Raw genomic sequence first — 18661 nt, 5'->3', positions numbered from 1 at the left:
TGTTGCCTCGAGAATTCTACAGACAGAGGAGCCTGGTGGGCTATAGACGAAAGGGTTGCATTGAGTTGGACACAACTGAAGTGACTTATCATAAGCATATAAGGATAATTTAAATGCCCATTAGCTGGAAACTAAACAACTTGTGTTATGTTCCCACCACAGTCCATTATGTAACTGTAACAAAAGAAGAAACTCTCTCCATGTGCTTATATTCTTATACATAAAGTATACTGCTTTATACTGGTACGGGGAAAATGCTAAATATAGGACAATGTGTTGTTGTTCAGTCCCTCAGTCATGTCCAACTCTTTGCAACGAATGGACTGCAGCACGCCAGGCTTCCCTGTCCTTAACCATCTTCCAGAGCTTGCACAAACTCATGCCCATTGTGTCAGTGATACCACCAACCATCGCATCCTCTATCATCCCCTTCTCCTCCTGCCTTCAGTCTTCCCCAGCAACAGGGTCTTTTCCAATGAGTCAGCTCCTTGCATCAGGTGGCCGAAGTATTAGACTTCAGCCTCAGTATCAGTCCTTCCAACTAATATTCAGGTTGATTTCCTTTAGGATGGACTGGTTAGATCTCCTCACAGTCCAAGGGACTCTCAAGAGTCTTATCCAGCACCACAGTTTAAAAGCATCAATTCTTTGGTGCTCAGCCTTCTTTACAGTCCAACTTTCACATCCATACATGACTACTGGAAAAACCATAGCTTTGACAAGAAGGAACTTTGTAGGCAAAGTAATGTCTCTGCTTTTTAATATGCTGTCTAGGTTGGTCATAGCTTTTCTTCCAAGGAGCAAGTGTCTTTTAATTTCATGGCTGCAATCACCATCTGCAGTGATTTTGGAGCTCAAGAAAATAAACTCTGTCACTGTTTCCACTGTTTCCCCATCTATTTGCCATGAAGTGATGGGACCAGATGCCATGATCTTCATCTTTTGAACGTTGACTTTTAAGGCAACTTTTCCACTCTCCTTTTTCACTTTTATCAAGAGGCTCTTTAGTTCCTCTTTGCTGTCTGCCATAAGGGTGGTGTCATCTGCATATTTGAGGTTATTGACATTTCTCCTGGCAATCTTGACTCTAGCTTGTGCTTCATCCAGCCCAACATTTCACATGATGTGTCTGCATATAAGTTAAATAAATACTTATATTTATATATATATTAAATAAATACTTATATTTAACAAATACAGCCTTGACGTACTCCTTTCCAGATTTTGAACCAGTCCATTGTTCCATGTCTGGTTCTAACTGTTGTTTCTTGACCTGCATACAGGTTTCTCAGGTGGCGGGTAAGGTGGTTGGTATTCCCATCTCAAAGAATTTTCCACAGTTTATTGTGATCCACACAGTCAATGACTTTGGCATAGTCAATAAAGCAGAAGTAGATGCTCTACTGGAACTCTCTTGCATTTTCTATGATCCAATGTATGTTGGCAATTTGATCTCTGGTCCCTCTGCTTTTTCTAAATTCAGCTTGAACATCTGGAAGTTCTCAGTTCACATGCTGTTGAAGCCTAGCTTGGAGAATTTTGAGCATTACTTTCCTAGCATGTGAGATGAGTGCAATTGTGTAGTAGTTTGAACATTCTTTGGCATTGTCCTTCTTTGGGATTGAAATGAAAACTGATGTTTTCCAATCCTGTGGCCACTGCTGAGTTTTCCAAATTTCCTGGCATATTGAGTGCAGCACTCAATATAGGACAATATATATATATACTATTGTAAAAAAAGGATGGAGGAATAGACTAAAGGTATAATATATTTATGTTTGCTGTTTATACATAAAGAAACTCTGGGAAGAAAAGAAGAAATTTATAATAATGGGTATGTATCGCAAGGATAGCATGAGAACCAGACAATAGAGGGTATGGGTGGATGGGAAATGTTTACTGGAAAACATTTACTAATTTGTAAATTCTTGGACCATGTGAATTTATCGTCTTTTCAAAAAAATAAATAATTTGCATTTTAAAATATATTTTTTATTGTTGGGAATAAACATTATTAACAACTTATCTCAATTAAAATTGGGATGTTAATATCAAGATACAGGTTTGTCCAATTTAGGTCCATTTCAGAAAGGATAGTCTACACAGAAGAACTGTACAAAAATGATCTTCATGATCCGGATAATCAAGATGGTGTGATCACTCACTCAGCCATCCTGGAATGCAAAGTGAAGTGGGCCTTAGAAAACATCACTATGAACAAAACTAGTGGAGGTGATGGAATTTCAGTTGAGCTATTTCAAATCCTAAAAGATGCTGCTGTGAAAGTGCTCAATATGCCACTCAATATGCCAGCAAATTTGGAAAACTCAGCGGTGGCCACAGGACTGGAAAAGGTCAGTTTTCATTCCAACCCCAAAGAAAGGCAATGCCAAAGAATGCTCAAACTACTGCACAATTGCACTCATCTTACAGGCTAGGAAAGTAATTCTCAAAATTCTCCAAGCTAGGCTTCAACAGCACATGAACCGTGAACTTCCAGATCTTCAAGCTGGATTTAGAAAAGGCATAGGAACCAGAATCAAATTGCCAACATCTGTTGGATCATAGAGAAACCAAGAGAGTTTCAGAAAAACATCTATTTCTGCTTTATTGACTATGTTATGTGTGAATATCCTGTTCATTATACATAGACATCCTAGAAAGAGTAGAAAAATGGCAAATTTTTACAGCAGAACAATTTTAGGAACAAAAAAGAGGAAAGGAAACAAGAAAGGAAGGGAGCAAAAGAAATAAGCAAGGATCTTTGAAGGTAATGCCTAGATTAACTGTTGAAAAAGTAAAGCAATAATCATTTTTCTAAACAGCAGGAAATAGATTTTCCAATGTACCTTTCGTTGTACCTTTCAATAACCCTTTGAAAAATTTTCCATATAACTTTCTAATATTTTAAACCATACTTTTATATAAAAGTACTTAATACAGGGGCCTTGTTCACCGAAACTTGGTCTCACCATGTCGTTCTTTCTCTTACCTTCTGTCTGAATTATTCAGCCTCTTTTCTCCACTGAATTTCCTCACTGAGCTATCCTTATTCTATTACTCTTTATATCCTTAATTAAAGTTTAATTAAGCAGTTATTTCCTGATCCTCGCTGACGCTGTCCCCACTTCGAATTCCCTGGATCCACTGGGGTGGACCCCGGCAAGTGGTGCCCGGAACAGGCTAATTCGAAGGATGCAGATTCTCCAATTTAGATCCAGGACAGGTTGATTCGCCATGTTGCAGACCCCCAGACATCCAGTTCCCCCATTGCTTCTATCACAAAAGAGGAGCCCACCGGAAGGGGAGGCAAGATAAACATCGAGATCCCAGCGAGACCGACGGGGCTGCTGCAGCGCGAACTCCAACCAGAAAATAATTCTACTTATTCTGTTTTGGCTCATCTACCCTCTCCTTATGTTTTTCTCTTTACCAATGATTCTGGAAAACTTAATGTACATGTGACTTTCACTGGTGGACCCAATGTAGTGACTTGTGAACAATGCATGCTCTCATCTTGTTTAAACCCTCAATATAATGTTTGCTCCTTTGTAGTGTTACAACGTCCACCTTATCTTATGATGTAACCACTTATTCATATAACTATAGTCTTGCTGTGTTACAACAACTACAAGATTAAATGTGATCATGACAATTTGTGGGTACTTATTTTAGGAATATCAGCTTTAATAGCAGCAATTACTTCTGTTACTGTGGCAGCAATATCATTGACTCAACAAGTGCATACTGCCCAATATGTTGATGCTATGTCTAAAAATGTCTCTTTAACTCTAGCAACACAGGAAGTTATAGATAGAAAATTGGAGATGAGAGTAGATGCCTTAGAAGAGGCAATAATGCATATTGGGACCGAGTTACAGGCTTTAAAAGTGAAAATGGCTCTGTCTTGCCACGCTGATTACCGGTGGATATGCGTGACATCTTTAAAGGTAAACGAGACAGATTATGAGTGGGAAAAAAATCAAAAATCATATCTCAGGTGTTTGGAACAGCTCTGACATTGGCCTGGACTTAGGGAAACTTCATAATCAAATACAGACCCTGGAACACTCTCAACTGGATTTTACCGCCGCTGGAGCAGCTAATGACTTTTTTCACACTTTCTCTAACTTCATTTCAGGAAAAAACATTCTGTCTAATATCCTTGGATACATCGCTGCTGGCCCTTTAATTTTGCTTCTCATAATCATTCTTCCTTGTATTGTCAGGACTCTTCGGCAGAACATTCAGAAGCTCGCGACTGAGCTGCATCTGGCTCTTTTAAGAAATAAAAAAGGGGGAGATGCGGGGAGCGAGCTCTGCCCCTGGCAAAGGTCTTGAGGAAGGAGGCTTGGCATATGCAAAGGCGGGATCAAGCCTCAGGAGTCTCCCTGGAAATTCTCAAGCATCTACCCCCAAAACCAGAGTCTGCCTACTTTCTGCTTTGTGCTTTCACCTACACCTCTGACTTTACGGGGGGCTGTCCCCCACTACCTCTCTCTGAAAAAAGAGTTAGCTTACAGCTCCAGTTAATAATTCCTGGGTGTGACAGTGTTTCAACCTACAAACTCCTTTGGAAATCCTCTAGCCTGCCTGAATAGGTTTTTCCGGCCACATGTGATTGCTCAGAGCCTCCCAACTGTGAGAAGCATGAGATGTTCTAAACTGTCTAAATACAGATTCCTTTGAGCAGTTAAAAGATTGATTAGAAATTGTATTGGTGAAGGGATTTTCACTTGTTGGGCCAATGTTTGCTGCTAAGTTTCCATATCCCTTACCTGCTGTGTCCCTGGCAGTGTATTGATTAATATAATTGGTGTAAGTAGTAGCTTTAATGTTTGTAACCTGGGACCCTTGAGTTAATTCTTTTTCTTGTTATAGCCCACCACACCTTTGCTCTGTAGGAATGCAACTTTATCTAATGCTTTTGGAGGGTGGCTCCTGACCAATCACCTTTAGAGAAAAATAAGTTTTCTGAAGAAAGGGTCTTAAAATGTTAACAGGCCTCCGGGCCAGAAGATGATGCAAATCACCTAAGCTTTTGCATATGATAAGTTTGCAGGAAGAAAGCCTGGCTTACTGCATGACTCTACCCCTTCCCCCATTATCCTCTATGCATAACTTAAGGTATAAAAACTACTTTGGAAAATAAAGTGCGGGCCTGGTTCACCGAAAAATAAATAAATAAATAAATAAATAAATAAATAAATAAAAGTACTTAATACACTAAAACTAACAGCCAGTGTAGCAAGTTATTATAAATTCCTGATGAATTTTATTATAGTTTCTAGTGACATCTTTTTTAGTCCTGTTTACAGCAGATTGCTGACATGGTTGCTTGTAGAGTTCTTTAAAATTGGTGATGACAAAGATGAAAAAAAAAATGGAAGTGGTTTTACTGACTTACCTTGGATGCTATTTTGGTTGCATCCTTATTCACAAATAAAGTTAAAGGGGAGTTTCTAAGCCCAAATTGGACATACTAGAATGTAGCTCTAGACTGCAAACTATAGCAAGGGTACCTCATGTTTTATCAAACCTAGTTTATCACCGATTTAGCTACTAAGGAAATCAGATGTTTAAATAATTCTCAATGGCTATATTTTTGCAATAATTTATTAATGAGAAGCAAAGGATAGTAAATTCTTCGGAAGCAAAATCAATGTCCAGAATGTGGGGAACATGACATGTGTTTTACTTAGAAGCCAAACGTCCTTTGTCTGAAGCACATCAGACCATCCCCAGACATCCTGGGGGCACCAAGTTGGCTTTCTTTGCAGCAGAAGATAGTCATGCTTTTTCTTCTGCACGTGTCTTTCCTTCTTTCCTTCCTCTCTCCCTCCCTTCTTTCTTTTTGTTTCTTTCTTTCTCTTTCTTGATTTGTTTGATTCAATACAATTTACAGTCCAAAAAACTACAGGGGAAAGAGCCACATATGGACTGAACTTCTAGGAAAATTTTTTGTTATGCATTATTAGTATATCCTACCATTATTAATGATTGCATACAGGAAAAATACAGCTTTTACACTCTAGTTGAAATCTATTATATTGTTACAATCAGTCATAGGTTATGCAATGGATTTCAGCTTGATGTATACACTCCAGTTGGTTGCTAAATTCTCTGATGTTGTCTAATAGTACAAAAATGTAAGATTATGCTGGATACAATTCTCACTGCTTTTAAAGAAAAGGCAAAGAGTAGATAATTAAAACACAAACACCAGGTAAAAAAAAAATTGTGGCCACTTCAAGAACCAGGAATCTTAAGAAGGAGAAATACTAATCAGATGACTGAAGACACAAATTATGTTTCCTCAGATGAACCTCACAGTCTTGCATTTTGCAGTGGGACAAATCGTTTATCTGCTGTGGATTTCTTGCTTAATCACAAGGTCAGGGTGGTTATTGCTGATAAAGTAAGCCCATCATTTGGTAGAATGGATTCAGTTCAGTTCAGATCAGCTGCTCAGTCATGTCCAACTCTTTGCAACCCCATGGACAGTAGCACACCAGGCCTCCCAGAGTTTACTCAAAGTCATGTCCATTGAGTTGGTGATGCCATCCAACCATCTCATCCTCTGTCGTCCCCTTAACCCCCTGCCTTCAATCTTTTCCAGCATCAGGGTCCTTTCCAATGAGTCAGCTCTTTGCATCGGGTGGCCACAGTATTGGAGTTTCAGCTTCAGCATCAGTCCTTACAATGAACTCCCAGGACTGATTTCCTATAGGAAGGACTGGTTGGATCTTCTTGCAGTCCAAGGGACTCTCAAGAGTCTTCTCCAACACCAGAGTTCAAAAGCATCAATTCTTCGGGGCTCAGCTTTCTTCACAGTTCAACTCTCACATCCATACATGACCACTGGAAAGACCATACTCTTGACTAGACGGACCTTTGTTGGCAAAGTAATAGCTCTGCTTTTTAATATGCTATCTAGGTTGGTCATAATTTTCCTTCCAAGGAGTAAGCGTCTTTTAATTTCATGGCTACAGTCATCATCTGCAGTGATTTTGGATCCCCAAAAAATAGTCTGACACTGTTTCCACTGTTTCCCCATCTATTTCCCATGAAGTGATGGGACCAGATGCCATGGTCTTCATTTTCTGAATGTTGAGCTTTAAGCCAACTTTTTCACTCTCCTCTTTCACTTTCATCAAGAGGCTTTTTAGTTCCTCTTCACTTTCTGCCATAAGGGTGGTGTCATCTGCATATTTGAGGTTATTGATATTTCTCCCTGCAATCTTGATTCCAGCTTGTGCTTCTTCCAGCCCAGCATTTCTAAAGATGTACTCTGCATATAAGTTAAATAAGCAGGGTGACAATGTACAGCCTTGATGTACTGCTTTCCTATTTGGAACCAGTCCGTCGTTCAATGTCGAGTTCTAACTGTTGCTTCCTGACCTGCATACAGGTTTCTCAGAAGGCAGGTCAGGTGGTCTGGTATTCCCATCTCTTTCAGAATTTTCCACAGTTTATTATGATCCATACAGTCAAAGGCCTTGGCATAGTCAATAAAGCAGAAATAGATGTTTTTTCTGGAACTCTCTTGCTTTTTCCATGATTCAGCGGATGTTGGCCATTTGATCTCTGGTTCCTCTGCCTTTTCTAAAACCAGCTTGAAGATCTGGAAGTTCACGGTTCATGTGCTGTTGAAGCCTGGCTTGGAGAATTTTGAGCATTACTTTCCTAGCTTGTGAGATGAGTGCAATTGTGCAGTAGTCTGAGCATTCTTTGGCATTGCCTCTCTTTGGGATTGGAATGAAAACTGACCTTTTCCAGTCCTGTGGCCACTGCTGAGTTTTCCAAATTTCCTGGCATATTGAGTGCAGCACTTTCACAGCAGCATCTTTCAGGATTTGAAATAGCTCAACTGGAATTCCATCACCTCCACTAGCTTTGTTCATAGTGATGCTTTCTAAGGCCCACTTGACTTCACATTCCAGGATGTCTGGCTCTAGGTGAGTGATCACACCATCGTGATTATCTGAGATAACCCGTGTTAACTGCTAGCTGGTTCCTTTCACACTTGTCTGCCTGCTCCTCTGGTGCACAAGTCTGAGTCCCCCAGCATCACTGCAGGTCAGTAGGTCTTGAGCAGAATCTCAGCCTCTCTTACACACATGTATGTGTATACACACACTTATATGATTTTATATAGTGAGTGTATTTTAAATAATTTATATATAAGAAGAATTCTTTTTTGGAGAAGGCAATGGCACCCCACTCCAGTACTCTTGCCTGGAGAATCCCATGGACGGAGGAGCCTGGTAGGCTGCAGTCCATGGGATTGCGAAGAGTCGGACACGACTGAGCGACTTCACTTTCACTTTCATGCATTGGACAAGGAAATGGCAACCCACTCCAGTGTTCTTGCCTGGAGAATCCCAGGGATGGTGGAGCCTGGTGGGCTGCCGTCTGTGGGGTTGCACAGAGTCAGACACGACTGAAGTGACTTAGCAGCAGCAACAGAATTCTTTTTAGAACTTCAGTCTTCTCTGGTTTTTCTTTTTTTGTGTAGCCTCCTCTTCTCCAGTAACTTCATTTAGTAAGTAGGATCTGTGTGTTTATTTCTGTGCTTTTTCTCTTGCTCATATAATCATATCCACATTGCTATCTTTCCACCTACTTACCCACTTACAATAGATATAGATACATACATAAACACATTTGAGTTTTTTTGGTCATTGTTTGTTTTATAAAAAATGGGATTGTACTATATTTTATCTGCATCTTATTTTCCACATTTGGAAATCTCTCCAATTGTTATAGCCCTAATTAATTATTTTTAATGCTTACATGATGTTGTGTGACTGTTCCCTGATCTGTTCAGTGTTCCCATATTGATGCACATTTGCTTACCTTGCTGTCAGTTTTAAGGATTGCAATTAATAACCTCGTTTAAATAACATTCAGTTCAATTCAGTCGCTCAGTCGTGTCCAACTCTTTGTGACCCCATGAATCGCAGCACGCCAGGCCTCCCTGTCCATCACCAACTCCTGGAGTTCACTTAGACTCACGTCCATCGAGTTGGTGATGCTATCCAGCCATCTCATCCTCCGTCATCCCCTTCTCCTCCTGCCTCCAATCCTTCCCAGAATAAGAAACTTCTCCAATGAGTAGATCCAGAAATGCAGGAGACATAAGAGATGCGAAGGGTTGATCCCTGGGTCGGGAAGATCCCCTAGAGGAGGGCATGGCAACCCACTCCAGTATTCTTGCCTGGAGAATCCCCATGGACAGAGAAGCCTGGTGGGCTGCATACAGTCCATGGGGTCACAGAGCTGGGCATGACTGAAGCAACTACACACCACTTACTGAATGTGTATCAGTGGGCTTGGCCCAGAAGAAAGCTGTGTCCACACATTATTTCAGTGAGAGCTCTAGAGCTTGGCACATATGGATGCTTCACAAATCATTGCTGAAAGACTTAAACTGTTAATCCCCATAGTAATCCTATAATGAAGAAATACCTTTATTTATATTTGAGGAAGTCGAGGCTCAGAGACACTAAGTACCTGGTCTGAGGTCCCAAACTGGAAGGTGGCAGAGCCAGGCTTGAATTCTGATCTGGTGACTCCAGACACATTGCTGTACTGTCCCCCTTCTCAGAGGACCACAAGGCAGTGCCCTCTGTGGGGTGGGCATCTGGATTTCAAATGGGACCTCCTCTTCACTGTGCCTGTCGAACTTCATTCTCCATTGAAGACTCTCTAGAAGTTAATCAGTAATATTCATTTTATTTCATCTCTTTTAGGAAACTTTCACATTTTTTTTACCTCAATCTTAAAAATAATAACAAAAGCTTTTGACAAATGAAGTCTATACATTTCTTTTACTTCCTCTAAGTACGACTGAGCAACCATACATTTTATAGCCTGGAGCAGACAGACTTGGCTGAGGTCTGGGCGTATATTAAATATGAGGGTTGAGCAAGTCCTGCAACTGCTGAAGTCCTCAGTGCTTGCCTCTGGGCAATGGGAAGAATAAAACCTATTTCACGGTGGCACCAAGGCATGATTTTGAGGGATGTCTTGACCTGCATGTCTCTTTCGATCAGCAATATCTCCATTCTTTGATGTAAATGATTTTCATACTTCCTCAATCTTATGTACAGATACCTCTGCCTGTGAGCCAAATGGCAAGCCATTCTCCCACCCCTTTCCAATCCGACACCAACCCTAAGCCATTCCCATGTAGCAACATCAAAGCAGTCATTGCAGGGATGCTTAAATGAGTTAATGATGACAGAGCACTCAGCAAAGAGCCTGGCCCATGGTAAGTGCTCACTGAATGGTAGTTGTTATAACAATTATGATAGGGTGAAATGCTGTCTTGTTTCCTCAGACTGACAACCATCATCAAACAGCATTTAATGTCAGGATGAAGAAGTCAGACACTCCAGTTTGATCCATGCTAACTACGAGTGTGGCCTACGATTGAATTCCATTCAAATCAGCAGATGTGTGTTCACAGCTGGTTTTGTAAGAGACACAGGACTGTCTTCCTTTTCAGTGGGCTCTGGATGCTTTCATGGGAGACAGCTGTGTGTGGGGAGGATCAGACAGGCTGAGGGGGCTCAATGACCAAAGCAGGTTTACGGGGCGCCTTCCCCACTTCTGCAGCTTCTGCTGGGCTTCCTGTCTGTTATCTCTTTAGCTGGCTCTAAGTTTGCCCTGTCCCACTCCTCTCCCTCCAACTCTGACCATTTGCTGGGGAAAAGGCTGAAGAACCCTGACTATGCAGAGCCAGGTGTTCAGCTGAAAGATCCTAAAACGAAGCTGCAATGAGAACCATATGCAGAATGAGCAAATCATGAGTCCCCTGGGTCATCTAGGGAGCGGAGTCTCTGAGTCCCATTCCTAAAGAAACCTGGATTCATCCATGGGAGAGACAGTCTGTCCTTTTTCTGAGATCTGTGAATGGGGTCAAGGATATTAGCCAAAGCCAGTGGGAACTGGGATCCAGAGCTCAGGGTCCGCTAATTCATTGTTGGTACCACATTTGTATTTGCTTAAAGGTACTGTGGAGCTCATGAAATTCACTGAATGGAAAAGACTGCTCCACCTTCACAACTGCCTTTCTTGCCCAGTTTCTTATCCACAGAAAGTGACTGAGAGCCTGTACACCTGCCCAGAGTTACTAATTCTTCTCATTAGCCTTGGAGGGAACTCCAAAAGCTCACAAGAAAAGCCCAACAGGGAGGAGGTTTTTATTAATCAAATGGATGTAAGTAGGCCCAGAAGAGATTGGGTAGGACGGCAGAGATGGAGGGCACCGGGAAATATTTTGAGGTTTCTCCCAACTCTGTAGCTGTAAAAAATATGTGGCCCCTCCAGAGGAGAGAGATTAGAGCAGCCAGGAGAAGTTAAGCATTAAGTAGTCTAGATATTTTGACTCTATGTGTAACTTCCACCCAGTGATCAAAAATAAGTACTCAGACCAAAAAGTTTGGAGAGGGAGGGACACTGAAGGGAAGGGCCTCAGAGGCCACTCATGTATCTGGATATTTACAAAGTCTGGTGGTACAACATGAGGTTGGTTCCAGCTGTGTAAAGAGAGGAACTTCCATTGGTTTAAAGGACTCTTTACAGGAAATCTCTAGAGGTCCAAATGCAAAGAAACTCATCCTTGTTGAGAAGGCTGGAGATAATGGGCATGAGGGTCTGAGAAGACAGCTTCTTCTGTGGACCTGTGGGCCACACCTCACAGCCTTAGATTTCATCAGACCTGTTGCCTCTCGTCTGGGGAGAACTGACCCAGAGGCTCCCATTCACAGCATTTCCATGACTTCAGAAGCAATGTACTGCTCTTTCAAGCACTTTGTGCTGAATGTTCTTTTTCTCTCTCAAATATCCAGTTATGTAGGGACCCACTGCTTTCCCCTTTTGCTGAATTCAGCTGTGAATTCCTCATAGCAGGGTGAAGGGAAATTTCAGGAGGAAGATACGCCCAGGAGGCACCAAGCTCCTCGTGCTGCTCTCCACCGGCCTCCTCTCCTGGGAAGCCCTCCAGGACACCCTCTCTGGGATCCCTGTGGGAAGGGATGGTCAGGTTGGACTTTGGGTGCCCAATTAATGGCTGTTTGTGAAACTTTTACTCAACTTGGTAACTTGTCAAATAACCCTGCTGCTGCAAAGTCGTTTCAGTCGTGTCTGACTCTGTGCGACCCCATAAACGGCAGCCCACCACGCTCCCCCGCCATTTTTTTTTTTTTGGCCTGCGCAGTTTGAGGGATCTTAGGTCCCCTACCAGGAAAGGAACCAGCAGGGAGTGAAAGCTAGAGCCCAAAGCACTGGACCCCCTGGGGATATCCAAAGCTCCAATTTTAAACAGGACACGGCTATGAATTTTTCTCAAACGGCAGAATATTCCAGAGTGTACATCTTGGAGGTGCACGGTACAGACAGACAAAGCACCTGTGCGCCCACCACGCAGTTCAAGAAAAAGGAAACTGTCAAACTTTGATAACACTCAACCCACCGAAGGGAGGAACCACGGTCATGAATTTTGTGCCAGTCACTTGCTATTTTTTTTTTCTTTTTCAACTTAACAGCAAATTCTGTAACAAATCAAATTCACACATACACAAAACATCTGAAACCCGGGTCTCCGCTCGGTGCGGCGTGTGAACGCCAGCCAGCCAGCCCGCCGCTTCGCCCCCTAGTGCTGACACAGGGGCGCTGCGTGGAGACAGCTTTCCCAAGCGGAGAGGCCGCCCACTTGCCTTATTTGCATACCCACCGTGCTCTGCACACCATACACGATTAAAATTATAAAACTTCAAATTTTCTTTTACCTATGTGTTCTGAAATTAGACCCTTGTTTACAGAGTAATCTAGAAATTTTTGCTCAGCCACTGGCTCTCGGTGTTATCTAGTCACTCTCACTGTTCTAGGAGTTTCTGTTACCCGCGCTATGAATTGCAAGGCTGTAGGCCATGCTCTGGTTTCTCTTCAGACCGTATAAATCTTTCGCCTTTTACTAAAGATTTCCGTGGAGAGAAACAATTCTGAGTCTAAAACTAATTTTTTGAGGCCTTGCTTCGGCAAGGCTACTTATATTGGTTAATGAAAGACTTGTGATGGTTTATTAGAAAGGTGGCTCAAATAGTAAAGGGTCTGCCTACAATGTGTGAGACCTGTTGATCTCTGGGTGGAAAATACTCAACCCACTCCAATATTCTTGCATCTAAAGTCTCATGGAAGGATCCAGATAGGCTTTATATAGTCCATGAGGTGGCAAAGAGTCAGACACGATTGAGGCACTTCCTTTCTTTAGTGAAAGTGTTTTGTTTATCTTTTACGTTGGTTTTGGGGGGTTATTGTATAATCCCCGGTGGTTAAAGTAAAAATGTATGCATGTTATCTTTAACTTAGTTCGTTTTGTCAATGAGTCGGTTCTTCACATCAGGTGGCCAAATTATTGGAATTTCAGTTTCAGCACCGGTCCTTCCGATGAAAATTCAGGACTGATTTTCCGTAAGATGGACTAGTTAGATTTTCTTACTAAGAGACTCTGAAGAGCTTTTCCCGACACGTGAATTAAAAAGCATCAATTTTTCAGTGCTTAACCTCCTTATATAGTTCAATTCTCACATCCATACATGATTATTGGGAAAAGCATGTGTTTGACTAGTGGACCTTTGTTGGCAAGGTTAGTGTCTCTGCTTTGTCATATGTTGTCTAGGTTGCTTATATCTTTTCTTCCAAGGAGTGAGCGTCTTTTAATTTCATGGGTGCAGTCACCATCTGCAGTGATTTCAGAGCTCCCCCCGCCCCACCCATATATTTGCTCTGAAGTGATGGGACCAGATACCATGACCTTCGTTTTCTGAATGTTGAGCTTTAAGCCAACTTTTTCACTTTCACTTTCATCAAGAGGCTCTTTAATTCTTCATTTTCTGCCAGAAGTGTGGTCTCATCTGCATATCTGAGATTATTGATATTTCTCCCACAATCTTGATTCCAACTTGTGCTTCATCCAGTCCAGCATTTCTCATGATGTACTCTGCATATAAGTTAAATAAGCAGGGTGATAACATACATCCTTGACCTACTCCTTTCCCGTTTTGGAACCAGTCTGTTGCTCCATGTCAAACTGTTGCTTCTTGATCTGCATACAGATTTCTCAGGAGGCAGGGAAGGTGACTTCCCATCTCTTGAAGAATTTTTCCACAGTTTGTTGTGATCCCCACAGTCAAAGGCTTTGGCGTAGTCAATAAGGCAGAAGTAGATGTTTTTCTGAAACTCTCTTGCTTTTTTGATGATCCAATGGATGTGGGCAATTTGATCTCTGGTTCTTCTGCCTTTTCTAAATCCAGCTTTTCTAATCACAAGTGATTAATGAGAAAGCATATGTTTATTTTCCTTATTTGAATATCAGATCACCTGACCTGCCTCTTGAGAAACCTATATGCAGGTCAGGAAGCAACAGTTAGAACTGGACATGGAACAACAGACTGGTTCCAAATAGGAAAAGGAGTACGCCAAGGCTGTATATTGTCACCCTGCTTATTTAACTTATATGCAGAGTACATCATGAGAAATGCTGGGCTGGAAGAAGCACAAGCTGGAATCAAGATTGCCTTGGATGAAATATCAATAACCAATGCAGGTCAGGAAGCAACAGTTAGAACTGCACATGGAACAACAGACTGGTTCCAAATAGGAAAAGGAGTAAGCCAAGGCTGTATATTGTCACCCTGCTTATTTAACTTATATGCAGAGTACATCATGAGAAACGCTGGGCTGGAAGAAGCACAAGCTGGAATCAAGATTGCCTTGGAGAAATATCAATAACCTCAGATATGCAGATGACACCACCCTTATGGCAGAAAGTGAAGAGGAACTAAAAAGCCTCTTGATGAAAGTGAAAGTGGAGAGTGAAAACGTTGGCTTAAAGCTCAACATTCAGAAAACGAAGATCATGGCATCTGGTCCCATCACTTCATGGCAAATAGATGGGGAAACAGTGTCAGACTTTATTTTGGGGGGCAAAATCACTGCAGATGATGATTGCAGCCGTGAAATTAAAAGACGCTTACTCCTTGGAAGGAAAGTTATGACCAATCTAGATAGCATATTCAAAAGCAGAGACATTACTTTGCCAACGAAGGTCCGTCTAGTCAAAGCTATGGTTTTTCCAGTGGTCATGTATGGATGTGAGAGTTGGACTGTGAAGAAAGCTGAGCACCAAAGAATTGATGCTTTTGAACTGTGGTGTTGGAGAAGACTCTTGAGAGTCCCTTGGACTGCAAGGAGATCCAATCAGTCCATCCTAAAGGAGATCAGTCCTGGGTGTTCATTGGAAGGACTGATGCTAAAACTGAAACTCCAGTACTTTTCCACCTCATGCAAAGGGTTGACTCATTGGAAAAGACCCAGATGCTGTGAGGGATTGGGGACAGAAGAAGGGTCCGACAGAGGATGAGATGACTGGATGGAATCACCGACTCAATGGACATGAGTTTGAGTAAACTCTGGGAGTTGGTGATGGACAGGGAGGCCTGGTGTGCTGCAGTCCATGGGGTTGCAAAGAGTCCGACACGACTGAGTGACTAAACTGCACGAATTCTAATACTGCCTCTCAAGGCTTTCATCCAACAGGGAGGACTCAGCAACCAGCTCAGTTAAACAGAGTGAAATCCATGGACTGACCTTGTAAACAATCTTCAAGTTATAGCCAGCCTTCAGCACGGTTTCAAGTTCCATGTTTCCAAAATCAGCAGCTACATGCAAAGGAGTCTGCAAGCCTCTGCCATGAGAAATTTCAAAAATATAATTCAAGCATGTTAAAGAGAGAAGAAAGCTACATAATGAAAAGACACAGGAAAGCAAAGGTGTCCTCCACAGGCATAAGGGAAAACAGATAAGCTTATTTTTAAACAGGAACAGGAGACATTAATTGCTGTTTATTTATAACAATGAAAGATTGAAAGGAAGTTACATGCTTAATAAGGAGACTCATGAGATAAATTATGGTATATACACATATTGTAAAAGTAGGCAACCATCACAAACGACTTTTTAAAATAATTTCAATAAGGGATACCTACAGTAGTAAGTTCATAGAGATACAGCGAAATGGTGTGTCGAGGAGAAGGGAATAAGGAACTACTGTTTAAAGAGTATGGAGTTTCAGTTTGGAACGATAAAGCTCTGGAGACAGTGTGAGAGTTATGTACATGGTCAATATGCTTAATGCCACCAAACTGTACACTTAGAAATGGTTACAATAGTTAAGTTTTATGTTACATCTATTTTTCCAGAATAAAAAATAATTTCAGAGATTTGTAAAAATGAAAAAGTGCTTGTAACATTTAAAACCTTAGGAAAAAAACACTATCTAGCTGAGCTCAATTTATATATAAAAATAGAGAAAGAGAAGAAAATGCGTTGGTGATGTTAAGAATGATAACATCTAGATTGAGGGATTAGAGGTTGTTTTTATTGCCTTCTTGATGCTTTTCTCTATTTTGCAAATTCCCTACATTATAGTGTATAGAAGGAGTGTCAGCTTTTAATTCCTTTCTGAAGTAACTATTTTCCGACAAAAAGGACAAGAGTGTCTGAGAGAAATAGATGAAATCTCAAGAAAACCACCCATCTTATACCTCCCACCGAAAGAAATTCTGATGTGAAGACATTTCTAAAATATTAACACAGAAAGGGACACTGGTTGCGACCCAGCCCAACTCCTAAACCGGAGGGAGGAAGCAACTCCCTCAGTGTCACACAGCTGGGCAGTGCCACCTGGTTCAGGACTCTTCCTCCTAGCGCACAAGGCCAACCTGCTTGGGATGTTAGCAGAATTAATATCAAAAGGCATTCACTAAAGACCCACTGTAGGTGGCAGTGTGCCCCTCTGGCGGCTCAGTACCTAAGACACGGAGCTTACACTGACAGACTGATCAAAAGTCTATACCAACATGGAACAGAGACTAGTGTCACACACCAAATACTCACAAAACCTCCCTATGGCAAAACTGCTAGAAGTCTAGAGGGCAGGAAATGCACCAAAATATTAAGAGAGCTCTCTTTTTGGGGGGGGATTAGAACCAAATTGTAAGTTTTTAGCTTATTTATGTTTTCTTACTTTTATACATTGTGTGTATTCTTAGTCTAACAAAAACCATCAATGATGAAGAGTTTGATACCCTGGGTGGCAGTCTAGTAAGCCTCATTCGCTGGAGTGGAGCTAGTGAAACCAGAACCACTTGTGAGTTCTGTCCATGTGGAGAGAAAGATGCTGCCCATAAGAAAAGATCTGGGGCATTAACATAGCTGAACACACATGTATGTTTAATAACAAGGGGGATTTTTCTTTCCCTCACTTTTGGGATAGTAAAAGACCAGGGAGGAGAATGGTCCCTGGGGAAGGAAGGGACAGACAGGGAGTTAAGTCCCCATTCACCTCAGGGCACCAGTGACCTCACAGGTTGGAGCTGGAGCAGAGATGGGCATCAGTGCTCTGGCTTCACAGATGAGGAAACCGAGGACTGCCCAGTGGGTAAGTTCAGGCATCCTCACCAATCATGGCTGCTCCTGACCTTGGAGGGGGCAGCCAGGAAGGAGGGAGAGGTCCCGAGGCTCATGGGTTAAGACCCCTCTCTCTGAGAGTTTTCCTTCCCACTCCTGGCCTCTGGAGGAGTGCAGCCCGTCCCACAGCAGGACGCAGTGCAGACAGCACCCACCCCCATCCTCTTAATTCTTCCGCCTCAACATTTCTATTTCTAGCCAGTGATGGATGCCTTCTATGGAGCATTTGGTTCTGCTCCAATGACTGAATTCATGGTGATTTAAAAAAGATTTTTTTTCAAGAGATCTCTTTTGCCTTTGGGCAAAAAGAAGATACATTCATTTACTGTCTGTCATACAGAAACAAAGCTTCCTTCTGGGGGAAAAGGGTTCTCTGCCAACTACAACATTTCACACTGGGGGAGTAGCTTTTGATTTAAAGAGGCTCTGGTGATTTACCGCCGAGCTACAGTTTATCTATCTGAAGCACTGGGCCTGTTAAACGTGAACAGTTTAATAATGCACTGGCTGAATCCCAGTTGTGCATTTGAAAAAGACAGAATATGTGTGTGCAAGTGGGAGTGAGGGTGAGAGGAGGAAAAGGATAAAAAATAAATGTGCCTGTTCCTCCCAGGAACCTTGAACTTGATCAAAACTACCCCTAAACACACTGAGTTGAAACAAGAAAATTGACTCTCCAGGTTCTGACTTGCTGGCTTACCTGATTTAAGATATCAGTGTCATGCTGTGCACTTAATAAGCTGTTCACCACTGTGACATGGTTATTGAGAACAGCTAATGAAGAGGGGACGCCTTAGGCTGCAGAAACAAATGACAATGTCAAATTCAAAAAATTCTGGCTTCAACATTCAGATCAAAAAGTGACTCATTTCAGCAGATAATCCCCTGAACACTGACACTGCCCAGCGTGGTGGTGAGTCCTTCATTAAGTCTTCAGCAATCATTTGCCTGCCAAGGCCGCACAGCTAACCTACTCACCAGCAACCCACCCTCCTGCATCATTTATTCTAGAACTTGATTCTGAGCACCTACTATTAGCCAGGCTCTTTTCAGGACGCTAGGGGTTCAGTCAGCATCCTGAAAAAGAGCCTGGCCTATGAATGAATGGAAACTATGGCTTTTC

At 42.0% G+C, this 18661-nt stretch overlaps 1 protein-coding gene and 1 non-coding gene across 2 annotated transcripts in view; one reads left to right on the top strand and one right to left on the bottom strand.

The window, feature by feature from the left end:
- ANKDD1B (ankyrin repeat and death domain containing 1B) overlaps window positions 1-18661 on the bottom strand; it is a 74581-nt gene that overhangs the window by 12070 nt on the left and 43850 nt on the right. Inside the window, 6 exon segments of the mRNA XM_027552745.1 lie at window positions 11591-11690; window positions 12587-12748; window positions 12910-12976; window positions 15658-15744; window positions 18227-18315; window positions 18318-18336. Of these exon segments, the coding sequence (XP_027408546.1) occupies window positions 11591-11690; window positions 12587-12748; window positions 12910-12976; window positions 15658-15744; window positions 18227-18315; window positions 18318-18336 (524 nt within the window).
- Window positions 12939-13054, top strand: LOC113900563. Its single transcript, XR_003513196.1, has one exon. It is a non-coding gene; the product is annotated as a U5 spliceosomal RNA (small nuclear RNA).

This window comes from Bos indicus x Bos taurus, chromosome 10, assembly GCF_003369695.1.
Source record: "Bos indicus x Bos taurus breed Angus x Brahman F1 hybrid chromosome 10, Bos_hybrid_MaternalHap_v2.0, whole genome shotgun sequence".
In the NCBI taxonomy this organism is placed as follows: Eukaryota; Metazoa; Chordata; class Mammalia; order Artiodactyla; family Bovidae; genus Bos; species Bos indicus x Bos taurus.
Note: the sequence above shows the minus strand (reverse complement) of the source record. Positions and strands in the feature narration are given on the sequence as shown.